At 52.6% G+C, this 17983-nt stretch overlaps 1 protein-coding gene across 1 annotated transcript; it reads left to right on the top strand.

Annotated features, from left to right (window-relative positions):
- The first annotated feature begins 7891 nt into the window (after window positions 1–7891).
- On the top strand, window positions 7892–15351 carry Vsig8 (V-set and immunoglobulin domain containing 8). Its single transcript, XM_076862396.1, has 7 exons — window positions 7892–7940; window positions 11395–11570; window positions 12011–12212; window positions 12334–12555; window positions 13308–13427; window positions 13857–14052; window positions 14936–15351. Exons 1-7 carry the CDS (start codon window positions 7892–7894, stop codon window positions 15207–15209), a joined length of 1239 nt encoding a protein of 412 aa, XP_076718511.1. The 3' UTR covers window positions 15210–15351.
- Window positions 15352–17983: the final 2632 nt, after the last annotated feature.

The following is a 17983-nucleotide window of genomic DNA, read 5'->3' as shown; positions in this document are numbered from 1 at the left end:
TTAATAAACCCTCTACCCACTGGCTTGGGAACAGCCCTGGGAATAGTTACAGAGCAAGTCTCCTGGCCTGAGTGGTGATTGGTGGATCAGGATTGTGACAGTAGTGGCAGAACCAGCAGGGGGCTGTGTGAGCCCAACTTGCAGAGTGGGGGTGGGGCCGGGGACAAGGGAAAGAGGGAGTGAGTGTGATGTTGAGGACTCTAATGGACCCCCCAGGCTCAGAATCAGGAATAACCAGTCTCGGTCTCTCTGCTAGAGGTCAGACCTTTGGTGGGGCTGCTGAAGAGGATTCAGCTTTCCCCAGCTTATGCTCAGAGGTGGAAATGTGCTCTATGCATCCCTCTGAACCACTGCGTCAGTCTTGGGGTACCTGGGAGGCAGCTGCTATTACTCTTACAAAGAGTGGGATCCTGGAGGAAAACTGTAGAAAAGGGCATGGTTCCCTAAAGATCAACCAGAGGCCCTTTCCCATCCACGGCTGTTGCCTGCGGTGACCCCCTCTCCTTCCACACTGAGAGAGATGAGGAAGCAGAGTGATGTTGAGGAAGAAGTGCCGCTGGTGCACTGTCTTTGCTGATGTAAAGATTCTGTTTTTAAAGTGCCCCAGCTATTATTGACTTTGTGGTATGGGTATCTGCTTTCTTTATATATTGCGTTTACATTATTTCATGTGTAAAGGTACATACTGTGCTGGGTGCAGTGACACACATCTGTCATTACAGCAATTTGAGAGGCTGGGTCAGGAGGATCACAAGTTCAAGGCCAGCCTGCACAATTGAGAGAGACCCTGTCTCAAAATTTTTGAAAAAAAAGGGTTGGGGATGTAGCTCAGTGGTAAGGCAACCCTGGATTCAATCCCCGGTAAAAACAAAAGTAACAACAACAAAAACACAAAAAAACAGAAACCAAGGTGTGCGCTAGCTTCCTGTCTTGTGCCCTTGGGGGGTCTTACAGTCCTTACAGTATCAGAATGGTCTGATTCAGCCTAAAAACTCCAGAGTTGAATTTTCCAGCCATGGAGCACTGAGTCGGATCTGCAGGCAGCTGTCTGCAGGTATGCCTGTCTCCCTCAGCTTTTGGCTGGGCTCACTGTACTATCTGCCTTCCTGGCACCATGCTCTGCTGTGGCTTGGGGGCGGTCTCAGAACCTTTGCACCTGCAGCAGAAGCAGCTCAAGGCTGCATGATTCAGCAGCCTGTCCCAGTGGCCCAACCAGGCAGGCCCTGACTCAGTGGAGTGCTGGGATGACCTCCAGTGCCCTTGAAGGCCTCAGCATCCCCGTCTGTGACTTGGGTCACAGCTGGGCATTAATTGGTTTCAGTAAAAGCACTTTGATTAGACTTGGATGAAAGGGTCTGTGAGAGTTCAAAGCCAGGCAGGGCTTTTGGGGTGAGAAAGGGTGGCAGGTGTTCAGGTGATGGCAGAGGGGAGACGCAGGAGTCTCAGACAAAAAGTCTGGGTGCAGAGGTCATTCTCTATTATGCAAAGAGTGGGAGCCTGGGACATGGCTCCCTAAAGGTCAACGAGAGGCCCTCTCTCATCCAAGGCTGCTTTCCGAGGTGACCCATCTCTCCTTCTGCACTCTGAGATTTATCAGGGAACTCATGCCAAGAATTCCTGGAAGATCCTCATTTCCAACATCACATATCTTTTTTGATTGGATAGCTTTAATAGCTATCCAATAGCTGTCTTCGCTCACACACTCTGGCCTCTCCTAGCTTGGGATACGCCCCATGAGTTATAAGCTCCACATTTCTTTTTGCATCCCCACCCTCACTTTGGAAAAGGATGACCAGTTTTCTTAGTGTCCTTTGGCAACTTGGAGGCTGAGACAGAAATAGCATTGAGGTTTTGGTGGCTTTCTCAAAAGACTCAGAGAAAGTGGAGCCAAAGCGTTGGGTGGGAGTAGGGAGCAGAAGGTCGTGGGGCTTGGAAGAAATTGCTAGAGCTAGTGATTTTTTTTTGCATGATCCCTGGAGAAAGATTATCTCTGCGCTGGGGGTGGGGGTGAGCATGGAATTATAGAATGTCAAGGCCAAAAGGGACCTCAAAGACCTTCTGGTGTTTTAATCTCCCACGGCTGGGCAGTCTGAGCTTGCACTTTCTGACAGACGTGACACTCACTATCTGATAACGCAACCCAATCATCTTAGATCGGCCCTGGAGCTCAGAAAGTTCAGTGTCGAGTCAATATATGTCTTCCTGTGCATCTAATGCATAGACTTATTTCTGCTCTTTAGGAACACACAAAACAAGTCCAGGCTCTTTTTTCATAATTAAAACCCCTTCAACTATCTCCTACCATAGCAGCTGTGCAGTTTGACCCTATGTGGGGAAGTGCATGTAGTTCTGGAAACATAGGGCTCTCCAGCAATTCAGGTAAGAGGTTCTAGAGGGAGGAAATTAGGGGAGGGAACTGGAGGGGAACTTTGGCTCTCTCTTCCTTGGGCTGGGCCTGTTGCTTTCCTGCAGGTTAATACTTCCATCCCCGGCCAGCCCTGGCAGAGTGGTTGGTGTTCTCTCCAAGGCCCAATCCCTCTGGCGCCACCTCCCCTTCTCAGTCCCTTATTCTGGTATCCAGGCAACGGGAAACAAACAGGGAAGGCAGAGTGAGGGCTGGTCAGGTCGGGCTGACAGGAGCGACTTCCCTCTGATGCCTGTCAGCTCCCACACCTTTTCCTGGGCAAGGCAGTCCCAGGGCCACCCTAACGCTTGAAGGGGACCTCTGTTCCCCTCTGCAGATAGGTAGCCACTGAATCTAGGTAGCAAAGCAAAGGTGAATTTTATTTCTACAAATTCAAAAGCCAGGCTTTCCCTGGACATATGGGTTAATACATCATAAAGTCTCCCTCTCCACACACACACAGACATGTGGATCAGGCCAATGGATCTTAGTTACCTAATTCAATCCGAGGGCCTGGTGCTGATCCCAGTGAGGTGCTCTGTGGGGGTTGGGCAGAAGGTTCCAAGAAGTTCAGTTCTCAAGGATCTCCCCTCCTCAGTCCAAAAATCATCACCAGTGGTTTCACCTCACTTCCTCACTTCATTTGGTGCCCGGCTTATTTCCCAAACACTGAAATATTCCTCTGGTCACCCTTCGTCTTCCTCCTGGTACCTCAATGGGCAACCTTTCGAATTTCGGGTTAAACATCATTTCCACTGAGTTGGACTTTGAGCACATCAGCATAGCTTATCACACTGTGAGCTAGGTGCCCCTTCACTTGTCTGTGTCCCCCATCCCTGTCTCCAGGGACTAACACAGAGCCCAGCCAGCTGTAGAGTGCATGAAGGTCCTGCGGCATGCGGTTGCTCTCTCGGAGGTGAAGATACTTTTTAATCATCAGGGTCTTTTATTCCTCTGGTCATTAGGATTTCACACACTCTTTAAAAGGGATTTCTTCTTGTCTCTGTTCCTTTAATTGCTTGATAACAGTTCAGTGGATGGCCTTCAATCAACCACCCTTTGTTACTGTTCTTTACTGATGGAGGGTGGGTTAGGCCGCTCCTCCAGAGGTGGTGACTATGATTGCTCTGCTTTCTTTTATAAATCTGGGACGGTTCTAAGTTGCTGCTTGATGGGAGAGATTTGGGTATATCTAGGCTCCCTCTTAGTATCCCTCTTCTTCTGTGATGGAAGTCTGAGCAGGCGCTCAAGGGCTCTTTGGTCGCCGGTGTCTGAAGCTCTTACCTGCCAGCCCCGATTTGAGCCTCAGTCCCCAACCTGAACCCACATCCTCAAACTTCACCCCACACATAGATCTCATCCCTCTTTCTCCAGCTAACTAAGCTTTTCTTGTTGGATATCATCCAGCTTCTGTCATGCCACCTGTCCTATCTCTGAAACCCCTGCCCTTCTCATCCAACCATGGCCCTACCCAGCAGGGCAGTTCTCCCCCCACAAACCTTCACTGAAAGCTGAAAGACAATAGCTGCAGCGGCTTCTTAGAGACTCTGTCACCACCTGCCTCCAAGGCTAAGGAGACCCTGTCTCTCCACGATGGTCATAACTTCTGCTCCTGGGCTCTTTCCTCAAAGGTGTTCTCAGGAGGTAGCTCCTCCTCAGGTATTGTGGAGGTGAGCCCAGTTCTACATGGGGACTAGGGACAAGAGGCTGTCGGACCTGCTGACAGAAATGGGGAGGGGTTTAGAAAGGGTCAAGCTATAGTCCCGGGGCAGGGGAGATGGAGAGCTTGAGCCCATGCCTACAGAGCCTAGGGAGGGGGCCTGGGGCAGAGTCCAGGCAGGGAGTGGGGAGGGCTTATAGGGTCATATGAGTTGCTGCAAAGGGAACTTCAGAGGAAGAGTAGGTAGACTGAGACCTCTGCCCGTCCTTCCCCAAAGGCCCTGGGGCTGGGCTGCACCTCATTTCAGAAGTTGGCTTCAGGTCTTTAGGTCCCTATCCTGCCTATTTCCTCCTCGTCTGGGTCTCTGTTCACTCTTTTCCAGGTCTCTGTCTCAGACTTTCTATTTATGTCTTAGAATAGAAGCAAATGCCATTCAAACTGGAGCCCTTTGCCCCCGAAAAGCTAGATTTCGCAGGAGTCTTCTGCCTCCTATGACTCTCTCTCATGCCACATGTAATTCTGATGGTCTCAGTGTTTGCCCCTTAACTAATCATTATTTCCTCCCAAGTTCCTCTCCTCTTCCTCCTCCTCCTCCTCCTTTTTCTTCCTCTTCCCGCCACTCCCCCCTTCCAGAGAGAGAGAAATCCAATACTCTCAGATCTGCCTGGACTTTTATGGGACCTGAAAAAGAAGTGGGCAGGGAAATGGAATGTTTGGGGTGGGGACTGGATGGGGGGAAAGGAAAAGGAGGAGTTGGAGTAGGGTGCCTCCCAGGATTGGGGCCCAGCCTACTGAGGATGGCCCAGAGAGAGAGGCATGGGCTGTAGGCTGGTCTCCCAGGGAGAGGACTGTGGGTTGGACCTATCCCGGGTACCCTCCCTCTATCACCACTCCCCCCAAACCCTGCAGGGCTCAAGGCACAAGGCAAGAAGGCTGGCAGCTTCTTTTATAGGCTCCAAATTGCAAGGAGGAGGCAATTAGCCATCAGTAGGTCAAGCGGACCAATGATGTCTTTTTAGGCTTTGAGAACCCCCTTTATGGTCTCCTGAAAAGTGGCTGTTCTTCTGGAAGCACCTAGGTCCTTATTCTTCCCCAACCCCCATCTCCTGCTTCAAAACCAGAGCTCCTCTCTGGTAAGACTCCCTCTGATGGCCCTGTCTTCTGGTTCAACTTGGTGTCTGAGCTCTCTCCATTACCAATAGCTTCTTGCATCCTCTTCCCGGTGCCTTTATTGGAGTTTGACCAAACCATGAGCTTGGGTGGTGGAACAGGTCTTCAGAGGTTACATTTGTTGTGGGATTAAGTTACTTCATACCCACAGATGGACTCATGAACATTGGGATCCCTCCCCCAAATCTTGGGATCCCAGTCAACATGTACCACTGGAATTCTCCCAGACTTAAGGGTTGAACATTCCAGCCAAACCTGAATTTAGCAGATGGAAGCTGATGTCTTTCTGTATCATAAATAAAATATCATTTTTGATTACTGGGAATCCTCCGTTCGTATCTCTTTAATGCACGTTTTAACCCCAACCATAGCCTATTCCAACTCAAATCCTAAACTCAGTTCTAACCCAGTTGTAACTAATCCTAGGTCAATGTCAACTGAGTCTTCAGGTTAGCCCTAGACGTCTTCCTAAGCACATCTGTAAATGAAGCTAAAAGTCCTATTCCTTATCATAACACAAATCCCAGCCACTAACTCTAGCCTCAGTTCTATCTATAATTTAACCTAATGCCAAGTTAAGCTTCAATCCCAACCTCAAACCTGACTTCAACCTCATTTATAATTTCAACTGACCCCACACTTAAACCCACTTCCAGCTTTCACCCCAACTCCAACATCAGCTCAAATTCAGAACCCAATTAAACCCCTCCCTTCACTCCTTTCCTTTCAGTCTCTCATTTCCTCATCCCACCTTTTGTCCCCTTCCCCTACCACTGACCTTCTACGCTTTCTTCTCACGGAGCCATTTTGTTTTTGGGCTACGCTGGGCCAAGAGTCAGGTTGTCTGGCTGCCTCCTACTTGGGCCCCAGCGGTATCAACTAAGCCAAATCCTCATGTTTCTCCAGGCCTCTGTTTCCCCATCTGTAAAATGGAAATAATGATCCCTGTTCTCCAGAGGGCACAGGACAATCCCATAAAACTCAAAATAAATAAGGAAATGAGGATATTCACTGTGTACGTCTGGGAAGCCCCCAGAGCACCCTGTTTTTGTTGGGAGTTCAGGTAGAGGGGTTTGGAACTTCGAGACGCATGGACTCCTTGGCTTCCTTAATGTTCCTGTTTTTCCCCAGAGGGGTGGATCCCAACAGCATCCCAGAGCCCCATAACTCTCCCCAAGACTCTTCCCCCTCTGTCCTTACTGAGACCCATGTCAGGGCTAAGGGAGGGCTCCTGGCTCCTTGAAGGAAGTCCAGCAGTTCCATGGGGCCCCTCTGTGACCTTCCTCCTGTGGAGCAGTCCTGGAGTCCAGGGGAGGCAATGAGGGGACCAAAAGCAAGAGCCAGCCTTCTCTTTTCTCGGGCTGGTTGAGACCCTACCCACCCCAATTATTCCAGCCTTCCTAGGACTACGCCATCTTAGTCACCCTGATGACCAGTCAAGGTCCCGGGGGTCCTTGGTCTCAAGGGCTCAGTTCCTACCAGGTCTTCATTAACTCTTCAGGCCTGGTGGCTCTTCCTGGGCATAGGAGCCAGGCTACCAAGGCATCCTTCACGGGAAGCACATACAGAGGGGCCCAGCCTCACTCAGTGGCACTGACACCCTGGCTCCCTCCCACCTATGCGCTGTTAGGTGTGAGGGTGCACACATTCACACAGTCCTCCCTCACCAGGGCCGCTCCTTCCCTTACCCCATCCCCGTACCTCCCTCCCTCCACATGCCCTGGTCCATCTTTATAACCCTCAGTGAACCACTCTAGATCTGTGTGAGCCTGGGCCTGGGTCCTCCATGACACCTTTGGTTCCCAGGGGTCCCAACGCCCGTAGAGTCCTTGAGTCAGGCATGGGTGAGGGGTGCAGTTGCAGGGGATGACTTTGTCCCTTCACATACCCCTCCTCTCCCTCTTTCAGCTCAGGGGGCCCTACTCCCCTTGAAAGATCCGAGGCTGGACATTCCTGGATCCCTTTCATCTGCCAGGCCTTCCTTCCAGTCCTGGTCCCAGCCTGGGGGAAGGGTCTCCTTCCCTGGAGTACCTTCTCACAGACCTCCTCCTACAGGGGGTCCCTCCGGGAGGGTCAGGGATGCTTGGTGGGGGCGGGACTTGGAGAGTCCCTTGGGCTGCAACTGGGAGGCTGTGTCAGAACACCCCGCCCCTCCCCTGTTAGTGTTAACTCTTCAAGGCTGGCCTGGCCTCTCTTTCCCCCCAAGCCTGGCTTCTCCTTCCTCTTTCCCACTTCCCCTAGGGAAGGAGGCAGCAAATGAGTGGTGAGGGGAGCTCTGTGGACGCTGTCAAATGGGGCGACTGTTGTCACCCCGAGGACTTGGCCAGGAGGAAGTGGACGTTTAACAGGTGCCTAATTACAAGTCCCGCTGGCCGCCTTGTGCCACTCTCAAGGCAGGGAAGAGCTTGGGTGAGGGCTGGGTAATGCCTGGGTAGGCCATCCTGTCACCCCGCTAATTAGGGTTATTGGGGCTCCTCCCCAAGGCGGGGACCAGGCCCCCTCCCTCCCATAGAAATAACTCTGGCTGCTCCCCAGCTGGGCACTCACTGCACCTTCCTGCCACCCCGGGCAGTGTCTGGGCCCTCGGCTCCCCCTCCCTCCACCTGCCCCTTCCATCCACCACCACCGGCCACAGGAAAAATACCGAACCTAGAGACATGGGAGTTCCAGGAGCTTTTCAACTTCTATTCCTGTGCCTGAGCCCAGGTATGGGGCATGGCAGTGGGCAGGGATGCCCAGCGTGAGGCCACATGGGCCGGGAAAAGGGCAGCAAGGACTCCCAGAGGAGCCTCAAAGGTGGCCTGCAAGGTTCTGGTAGGGGACCACCCACCCTCACCCTGCTACCGTCCTGGTTTGGATACGGCCAAGAGGGGGGGCCTCTCCCCAGGAGAACCTGTACCTGAAGGTTTGGGGGCAGTGCCCGTGTGCAGAGGTCTCTGCGTGGCTCTTCACGGTGTCTGAGGCCTGTGGGGCTCACACATGTGCAGCCGCTCCACGTGCAGCGTTCCGCGCTGTGAACTGGAGGATGGGGCTGGCTTGGAGTAACCTTCGGGAGGTGGGGGTGGGGTAGGAGTCAGGTGAGCCGCAGCTCTGGGTGGGGGTTGAGGAGGAGCCTGGGAAGGCTCAGTTTTCACCGGATATTCTGTCATGGGAGGGCCTGCCCTCCCTAGGCCAGAGCATGGGGCCGGGGAGTTGCTTCCCTTGAAAGGGCTAAATCTGGATGGATAAGTTTCTTTCTTCCGTCGTGTGTTGTGAGAGTTCCAGGTCTGGGGCCTCTCCAAGATGAGAGTAGTGGTGATAGATGGCTCTTTCCAGAGCCTCCTCAGCATGCTGGGGTGCTGCTGGAGGGCAGGGATCCGGTGTGGATGTGGTGGCTGCCTGCCCAGGTTGGGCAAGCTCTAGCAAGAGCCACTGAGCTGGGGTCTGGATTTACGACCAAGTAAACGCACAGTACGTCCTCTGCTGTGTGCGTGTGTGCGTGTGTGATTCTGGCATGTACGGCAGGATGTCTGTGACGTCCTCTGGGTCTGAAGAGGTTGGCAGAGCCCACTCGGGAAGCTCCGGCTGTGCTCGGAGCGCTGGGACAGCTCCATGTTTGCAGTGTGTGTCTGGGGGTGTGTGAGCACAGATTGCCCTGTGCCTTTATGCACCAGTGTCTTCTTGTGGAGGTGACTTTTCTCTCCTCCCTCTGTTCCCCTCCCTCACTTTCCTGTCTGGAAACAGCTGGGAAATTCAGAAAGGATTTACCAGCTGAGAGTAGTCACTAGGAGTGAGGGTAGCCAGCCCCTGTCAATTTTGTGGGGGGACAATCACCACTGACTCCTTCAGGATCCTTCCTCTCCCCAAGTCTTCCCAACCAGATTTCTCATCCCCTCTGGCTTTCTTCCCTCTCCCCAGCCTCCCTTTCCTCACACATTCCTTGGAAATACTTCCTCAGTGTCACAGCAAGAGGAATCGTGGTGAGACTCCAGGAACAACTTCCAAAGAAGAGGGAGGAGGTACAGAAAAGGCTGGAAGCTTTGGGAGGAGTCTGAGAAAGCTTCTAAGGAGATTGAGAAGCTGGGGTGAGGCTTCCTGGCCTGGGACAATTGAAGAAAGACTCTCAGCTTAATGCAGGGTGGAGACACTTTCCTTCCAGCCTATCCCTCCATCCCGAGCCCCTATTCCTGAATACTTACCCTCCTGCCTGAATGGACTCCATGGTGTGGGCGAAGAGAATCCTTCCTGTTGGGAGCGTTGCTTCCAGTGGCTCTTTCCCAGGGTGGAGTCTCTTCTTGCACCTGACTTCTGGCTCATCCCGAAATTGCCTTGGGCCACCCCAAGATCTGGCAGATGACATTAGGATCCTTATCTCAGGAATGAGCTGGTGTTCCCTTGGCCTGGGGCTGGAAGAGGCATCCTCCTGTCCCGTTAGAGCCCCAGCAGCCAGCCTGCCTGCTCTGGGCCACCCTGGAATCTAACTGCATTAGGGCATGGCTGATGGCCCAGCCGGGGTTCCCAGGGCTCTCCTTGGCCTCTCTGGCTTCACCTGGCAAGCAGGGCTTCTCAGATATGTATGGTCTTGAATGAATGCAGTCGAAATCGTATGAGCAGGCCGTGGGCGTGTCTTCTGGATTACTGTGTTTGCCTGCAAATATGCGCCCGTGTTTGTATAGATCTGACAGTGTCTGTGTGTGCAGGAATAGGGGATTGCATGGGTATGTGGCTGCATTTTGAAGGCTGGGGTATGTGTCAATATGTAAGTAAACACTGACACTGTATAATTGTGTGTTTGTGATACTAAGAGTGCAAGTGTCCTGAGCCAGGGAAGGACATGATTGCTGAGACTTGGGGCAGGAACTCCAGAGTATGTGCTGACTCAGAAAAAGCTGTAGATGGAGAGTGGACAAGCTGGATGAGGGGCCTGGGGAGGGAGTGCTGCTGGAGGCTGGGAGGCAGGGTGCTGAGCGCCCAGGGTGGGGCCCTGGGTCCAACCTCCCTCTCATCCCTCTATTGGTCTAACCGGTTGGGGCTAGTGCTTGCCTTGGGGCTTCAGAGAAGGGAGGGAGAGGAGCTCAGTTCTAAGCTTCCAGGTCCTGGCTCCTAACTCTGCCCACCTGCCTCTGACTCAGGGGCAGGAGGGGCCCCAGTGGGAGTGAGAATATGGGAGTGACAGTCATACAAGGGGAAGGACACATGAGCTATAACGCCATACATAGTCATGCAAGGCTCATCTCATGCTGCCTTAGTTCTAGGCAGATGCCATCACTTCCCATCAATATGAATGTAGCCGGGTCACTGTCTGACAGTGCCCAGTGTCACCCCAGGGTACACACTATCACTTAGAGCACTTACAGAGTCAGGCACACATTGTCACATACCATACAGAGGCATAGAGCTGCAGACACACACAGACATACCCATACATGTGCACACATACTGACACACAGACACACTCAATCTGCCTCTCAGGCTAGAAAGGGACCCCAGAAGTCATTGTGTCCATCCTTGTGCTTTTGAGCAGAAGCACCTCGTATGACCCAGCACATTTGACTTTTAACGAGTCAGATTCTTCCATTGGAGCAAATAGCCACTCTTGGTGCTCCACATGCCTATACACACACACACACACACACGCACACACACACAGACACACACACGAGCATCCACACTATCATGTAAATATGTAAGTGGATATCCTGCATGGTAATGTGCATGAATATCTTTGCAGCTACAAATACTCATAAGCATACAATATACAATGTACATATGTACATATATTGATACATAAATACACATATTCACACAATAATGTACACACACAAGCATATATTTCAGCTATGCATTTACAAACAGTATTCATATACAAACCTACACAATCATAGAAAAAAATACATATATATGGACCAACAAGCACCCATAGACACTGCTGCATGAATAAATAAGACACATAAGTATGCACAGATATGCCTATTCCAGTTCATGTGCATGCGCATGTGTGCGTGCACACACGCACACACACACACACACACACTCTCTCACTAGGGCAGGATTACCCTAGCGAAGCCCCACTGAGCCCTGGGTGACAGGTGACAGAAAACGGTGGAAGGAGAGGCTGAAGCTGACTGCTCAAACTCTGGCTCTGCTTTCCTTCACCCCGTCTGCTCTGCCCTTACCCTAGCACTGCTGTCTGCTGTGCGGATCAACGGGGATGGCCAGGAGGTCCTGTACCTTGCGGAAGGTGACAATGTGAGGCTGGGCTGTCCCTACATCCTGGACCCAGAGGACTATGGTCCCAATGGGCTGGACATTGAGTGGATGCAAGTCAACTCAGACCCCTCGCATAGGGAGAATGTGGTGAGTGCCGGGTGCAGGGCTCTTCTTACTCTGTGCTTTGTGATGTCTACCTGTCGGGCAGCCAATATCCTGAGGGGAGAAGGAGAATAATTTAAGAAACCAAGACCCTGTACTTCTCCAAGAACCCCAAGGCTTCTCAGGGAATGGCTCATAAAAACTGTGCAGCTGGGAATCAAGCTCGCCAGGCATTCTCCCTCCTCCCACCCTATTCCAAAGGGAAGATGAGGTGTGGTCTCTGTCCTCAAGAAATTCCCAGCCTGACCTTATACTTCTTTGAGGGATCTCACCCATTCTGTTAAGAGGTCAGTGGGTCGGGCATCATCATTTACCATTTTCAGCTGGGAAAACTGAGTCTCAGAGTTCAGTCAATTGCCCAGAGCAGTTGGCACGTCTGTGGCTCTGCCTGTCTCACCACCTTTGTTTTCCTCTCTTCTTCCCAGTTCCTTAGTTACCAGGATAAAAGGATCAACCATGGCAACCTCCCCCATCTGCAGCAGAGGGTTCGCTTTGCAGCCTCAGACCCCAGCCAGTATGATGCCTCCATCAACCTCATGAACCTGCAAGTATCCGACACAGCCACTTACGAGTGCCGGGTGAAGAAGACCACCATGGCCACCCGGAAGGTCATTGTTACTGTCCAAGGTATGGCCAGATTCCCATGGGGTCCCCTTCCCCAGGCTTTAGAGCTAAGGCAGCTTGGCCATTCTGAGCCTGCTGTGCCTCCAGCCTGGGTCCTGGCTCACAATTGCCTGCCTTCTTGCAGCTCGTCCTGCAGTACCCATGTGCTGGGCTGAAGGCCACATGTCAAAGGGCAATGATGTGGTGCTGAAGTGCTTTGCCAACGGGGGCTCCCAGCCCCTTTCCTACAGGTGGGCCAAGATCAGCGGGCACACTCACCCCTACCGAGCTGGGTCCTACCACTCCCAGCACAGCTTCTACTCTGAGCTGTCCTATCAGGAGTCATTCCACAGCTCCATAAATCAAGGTGAGCGGGCCTTGGAGAGGGCGGAGAGGGAATGCATGCATGATCAGGGACTCTGGGACCAGCTGGGCCTTTCACTGGCTCATCAGTGGCACCAAGTCAAACCTGGAATTATGTGGGAGATTGCTCCTCTAGGACTGTCTCACCAGCGGCTATTGAAGGAAAAAGAGAAGGCAAAAGTGGAGGAGTCAGTCAAAAACAGTATGGATAATTTGGAAGGAACATGGGCTTCCATGGAAGGAGCTGGGCTTGAATCCTGGCTGGGACACCGACTGGCTGATAGTCTTAAACAAATGGCTTAACCTCTCTGTGCCACATGGAAAGGGAATAGTAATATCTACCTTTCAGAGATCTATGAGGATTAAAGGGGATGAGGTATATAAAATTTCTGCATATAGAAAAAGTGAACAACATCAATGATTAAAAAATAACAGAGTTAGAAAGGACCTTAGTGTTCCTCTGGCCTAATCCTGTCTGCACTGTACAAATGAGGAGAGGCAGGGGATTTCCCCCAGTGTCACAGAGTGAATTAATGGTGTTGCTGGGAGAGTGGTCCTTCCTCACCTCTGTCTCAGGAGGGCGAAGGTGGCTCACCTGGAGAGTGGAGTGGATCTGTGTGTGGGGGGGTACTCCTGCAGACTTTTCAAAGAGGCATCTCATCCCCTACCCGACAGGGGCTGAGGATGCTGTGGGAACTTTAGTAAGATGCCAGATTCTCTGCCTTACTATCTCCCTCTGATGCTCCCCAATTCCAGGCCTGAACAATGGGGAGCTGGTGTTGAAAAGTGTTTCCAAAGAGGATGATGGACTCTATCAGTGCACAGTGGCCAACCATGTGGGCTACAGTGTTTGTGTGGTGGAGGTGAAGGTCTCAGGTAGGTGCATCAGGTCTGAGGGTCCTTGGCTGGGAGAGTAGAACTGGAGGGAGGGAACTGAGTTTTCTTTTCTCTGTGTGTGTCCCACCACCGCCCTAGGCACAGGGGCTGGAACCCAGGGCCTGGCACATGCTAGGCAAATACTCTACCACTGAGCTACATCCCCAGACCCTTGGCTCTATTTTGGAGTCTGAGCTGTCTTTCTACTGCTAGAGTAACTGCAAACCCTGGGATAAACATGCAGACAGAAGGGGTTAACTTGTATCCCCCCATACCTTCCTCATTGGGTGTCCCAGGGCCTGGAAATTCCTGGGGCTCCAGTCGTCTTTCCCACAGATCCCTGCCCCGGCACCTCCTGGTTAGTTAGGCATCGGTCAGGCTGCCAGAAAACTGACCCCCCCCACCCCGCCCCTCCGTTTCTCTCCACAGACTCGCGGCGCGTGGGAATGATCATCGGGGCCATACTGGGCACTTTGCTCATGCTGGCCTGCCTGGCGTTGGGCATCTGGGGGCTCGTCTGCTGCTGCTGCGGAGGCTCCGGGTCTGGTGGCGCCCGGGGTGCCTTCGGCTACGGCGGCGGGGTCGGCGGAGGGGCCTGCGGCGGCGACTTGGCTAGTGAGATCAGGTAAAACCTGATGCATGCTGCATGCTGCTGTGCCGCAGGGGACCGGCGCCCTGCCCTCTTCACCCCTGCCTGCCTGCCACCGGCCGGCTGGGAACCCCACCCCAAACCTGCCCGCCACCACCACCCATCACCACGGAGTGCTGGGACTGCAGCATGTCGACCTGCACCTCGTCGCATGGCTTTCTGCCTCCCCCCTTTCCCCTCCCAGTCTCCACCTCTGCTCCCCTGCCCTCCATTTCTCTCCAGCCTAGGCACCCTTCTGTCTGTCTTGTCTAGACTGTAAGCTCCTGGAGGGCAGGGCCTACGGTTTTTCTCGTTTTCCCTTGTGTGGCGCCGGTGAGAACTCTGACCTGCTTATGGAAGAAGAGTTAAGAATAGTGCTAATAACTTATATTAGAAGCAAACTAGAAATAAAACTAGAACCAGACTAGCAGTGCTAATGATTGCAATGCCTTGGGGAATGGAGGGAAAGATGGAGAAGACTGACGGGGTAGGAGGTGAGAAGAAAGTGCGCAAGGTCAGGGTTAGTTGAGAAGGTTAGGGAGTGCAGCTCCCAGAACTGTAAGGCTCCCTCCCTATTAGACGTGATAGTTCTGCGCAACTTCACTAAAGAGACGGAGGGCGCCTGGATGGGTTGCTCGAACACGTGTGGACAAGTCCCGTCTGGAAGATGGGACGGTGGCACCTGGGATCGCTTGCAGGGTCGCCGGCCCAGGAAGGTGCAGAAAGGAGAGTAGGTTGAGGCCCAGGGAAAGAGGCGAGGGGCAGGTGGGGGGAGGTGCGGGAGACGAGAGGTTGCCGAGAGCCCCCAGCTCTGCCCAGGCCGTGCCCACGCCGTGCCGCGGAGGAGCCTGCTCACCCGCCCGCCTGTTGTTTTCCACAGAGAGGACGCCGTAGCGCCAGGGTGCAAGGCCAGCGGGCGCGGCAACCGCGTCACCCACCTCCTGGGGTACCCGACGCAGAACGTCAGCCGCTCCCTGCGCCGCAAGTACGCGCCTCCACCCTGCGGCGGCCCCGAGGACGTGGCCCTAGCCCCCCGCACCGTCGCTGCTGCCTGCGAAGCAGGCCCTTCCCCGGTCTACGTCAAGGTCAAGAGCGCCGAGCAGGCCGAGTGCTCCGAGGGGCCGCAGCTGGGCAAGGACGGACTTTTAGTGTGAGCGCGCGCCCCGCGCCGGGTGGCTCCCGCGGCCGGGAGGCGGGGGTGGGGCTCTCTGCCTGCTGCTGGGGACACGTTCGGGCCGGCGCAGACCTCGCTCCTCCCCGGCCTGGCGCTGGGGTGCTGAGGAATTTCACTCCGGAAAAGAGGGGGACAGAGCCTCCTCCCCCAAAGTGGGAGGGGGCGGGAAGGTCAGGGGAACGCCGTCCGGACCCCCCCGGCACTCCGGAGGCTGCAGAGCCGGGGTTCGTGGGCCGAGGGAGGAAAGAGCTGGCGGAGTCAGTATCCGAGAGCCGAAGAGGCGCAGGTTGGGTGTTCCCAGCCAAAGCAGAGGGCCCCGGCCCCGGGTGGGTGGGAGTCTGGACTGAATTGTTTTTGTGTGGAATCCTGGCTCTGAGGCAACAGTGTTAGCACAATAAAGAAGCTTTGAGACTGCGGTGGCTGTCGTGTCACACGGAGGGGCGGGCACGGGGTGGAGGGACGGGGCGATGTGCTCTGCTGCCCTGCCCCATACCTGTACCATACCGTCCTCTCTTCCCCTTCTTATCGGGGGAGTCATTTCTGGAAGGGGTCATCTAAACCTACGCCTTCTGAGGTCCCTCAGAGTGGTGGGCTTTAAAACTAGGTCAGAAGTCAGAAGAGGAGACAGGACTGTCAGAGATGACCTCCAGATTTTCCCGGGTCATTCTCAGCATCCTCCTGTCTTCTCCCCTCATTTACCTAACCCTGACTTCTCTCTCTCCCAGAGGGATACTTTCCTTCTCAGCAGCCAGGAACAGGTTCAGAGTCTGTGGAGGTAGAAAGACCTCAAGGCCGCCTAACCCAAACTTCCATTTATAGGAAGGAAAATTAGATTTATTGAGCACCCACTAAGTGCCAGGTGCTTTTAAATATCTTATCTTTATTCATCTTTTACTTTGAAGAAACTGAAGCTCAGGAGTATTAGCTATCTCAATCAAGGCAATAAATGTAGTAATTCAGAATTTGGTCTAGAAATATTTAACTCCAGAACATCAGGCTGTTCCTCTGAATCTGAATTCCTTCAGTGGCATCCCTGACAAAGGATATTCCAACTTCTTATGTCCCTCCTATGGCAGCTTACTATCTCTCACAGCAGACCATTCAGCCTCTGATTGCCAATGTTTAATAGAACATTTCTTCTATTGAACCATATAGCCTTTATCTCTTGGTCCAAGTTCCACTCTCAGGGAGTCCACAGCATCATATTTCCGATTCAGCTGCCTCTTGTGAACCAAGCGGTTGTCCTCCATACAGCCGAGCTCAGGAGACATAGAACTGGACACCTGTCTGGTCTAGAGGTAGGGGATTTTCAGAAGTGAATAGTACTTCAGGGACATTTAGTCTTTCCCCAGCCACCTGCTTGCTGAGAGCCTTGATACTTTTCTGTCTCTCTTATTTTTTGGAAAGAAGGCAGCCTTTTGAATTCTTTCTGATTCTACCCTAGGGCAACTTGAAATGGGGTATGCGTGGGTTCTAGAGTAACTGGGTTGAGGGATCCCTAAACCCTGCCTGGTAATACATAAGCAGGAATTGCTGGAGATGGCTTGGGTATTTGCAAAGGGGCAATGGCATTGCTGGATCTGCCTTGACAGAACTTGGGAGGAGAGATGAGACAGTGGGGAGACAAAGAGAACCAGAGACAACTGGCCTGGCAGCTTGGAGATGGGGTGATTGGGGAATGGGCAGGGGTTTGCAGGAAGGGGAACTGCACAGATAGGGAGCAGAAAAATTCGGGAACCATTTATCCTTTCACATACTTGGTCATACTTCTGAGCATGTATCAGATGTCTTGTTTACAGATAGATTTAGATCTTCAGCAGGGCACTGAGCCTGGCACACTTTGCCCTAAGGCAGGGGGCTGATGAGGTTGACCCAGAAAGGGTGCTCCCAGCCTGGCGCTCCTTTAGCTCAGCTTCTTGCAAGATGCAAAGGGACAGAGGCAACCAGTTGGCTGTAGGGACTGTGTTGAGTGATATTATCTGCCCTATTCTGGGAGCCAGGAAGCCATGCTTAGACTTAGCCTTCACCAGAGAGGTGAAAACAGTGAGGCTCTGGCAATGGCTCAGCCCATTCAAAAGCAGCTGAGATTTCAGAGAGAATCTGGAAACAACTTCTGATTAGGGTGGCTCAGGCAGGAAGCCAGGGGAGTACTTAAATCCAAAGCCAAGATTGTAGCCAGTACCCTGCTCAAAGTCCCAGGGCGAGAGGAAGGGAGCTTTCTGATCCCAGGATTTTGCTGCAGGGACACTTTGTTCTTTTTTGTTCATGTCTCTTGTCTGAAACCTTGTTTAATGCTGGAGTAGGGCACTTGTGATAAATATTCACCAGTGGCTTTGGGCTTGGGGTGGGGAGGTGAGCAGGGATGCTGTGGTTGGTAGCATCGCTGAAGCTCTATGATATAAATACTCCTACTGTGGCTTTTTTCAGCTGTTAACCTGATATTAGTGGCATGGAAGTAGGAGAAAGGTTCAGTAGCACACCGTTATAGTATTTCCACAATTCAGATAGAATAAAAGTGAATAGCCTCAAGAGCTTAAATAATAGAGAACTGTAGTAAGATAATCAAATCAGGATGAGTTTTCAGTACTTACCACCTTTGTTTTACTATAACTTATTTAATTGTAAGCTTAAATGCTTTACTTTTAATCAGTGACTGCACTTAACAATTGACTTGCAAAACTTAGGACCAGGTCACCGTCAACAGGCGTTAGTCAGCTTTGCGTCACTGCAACAAAATCCCTGAGATAATTAACT

This window comes from Callospermophilus lateralis, chromosome 7 (assembly GCF_048772815.1).
Source record: "Callospermophilus lateralis isolate mCalLat2 chromosome 7, mCalLat2.hap1, whole genome shotgun sequence".
In the NCBI taxonomy this organism is placed as follows: Eukaryota; Metazoa; Chordata; class Mammalia; order Rodentia; family Sciuridae; genus Callospermophilus; species Callospermophilus lateralis.
The sequence above is the reverse complement of the archived record's forward strand: the minus strand, read 5'-3'. Positions and strand labels throughout refer to the sequence as shown.

Bases quoted from the DNA above. Each gene is read 5' to 3' on its own strand.
- Vsig8 (XM_076862396.1), top strand. From the start codon at position 7,892: ATGGGAGTTCCAGGAGCTTTTCAACTTCTATTCCTGTGCCTGAGCCCA. The intron at 11,571-12,010 runs GTGAGTGCCGGG...TCTTCTTCCCAG, and splicing joins CCTCGCATAGGGAGAATGTG to TTCCTTAGTTACCAGGATAA. The intron at 12,556-13,307 runs GTGAGCGGGCCT...CCCCAATTCCAG, and splicing joins CCACAGCTCCATAAATCAAG to GCCTGAACAATGGGGAGCTG.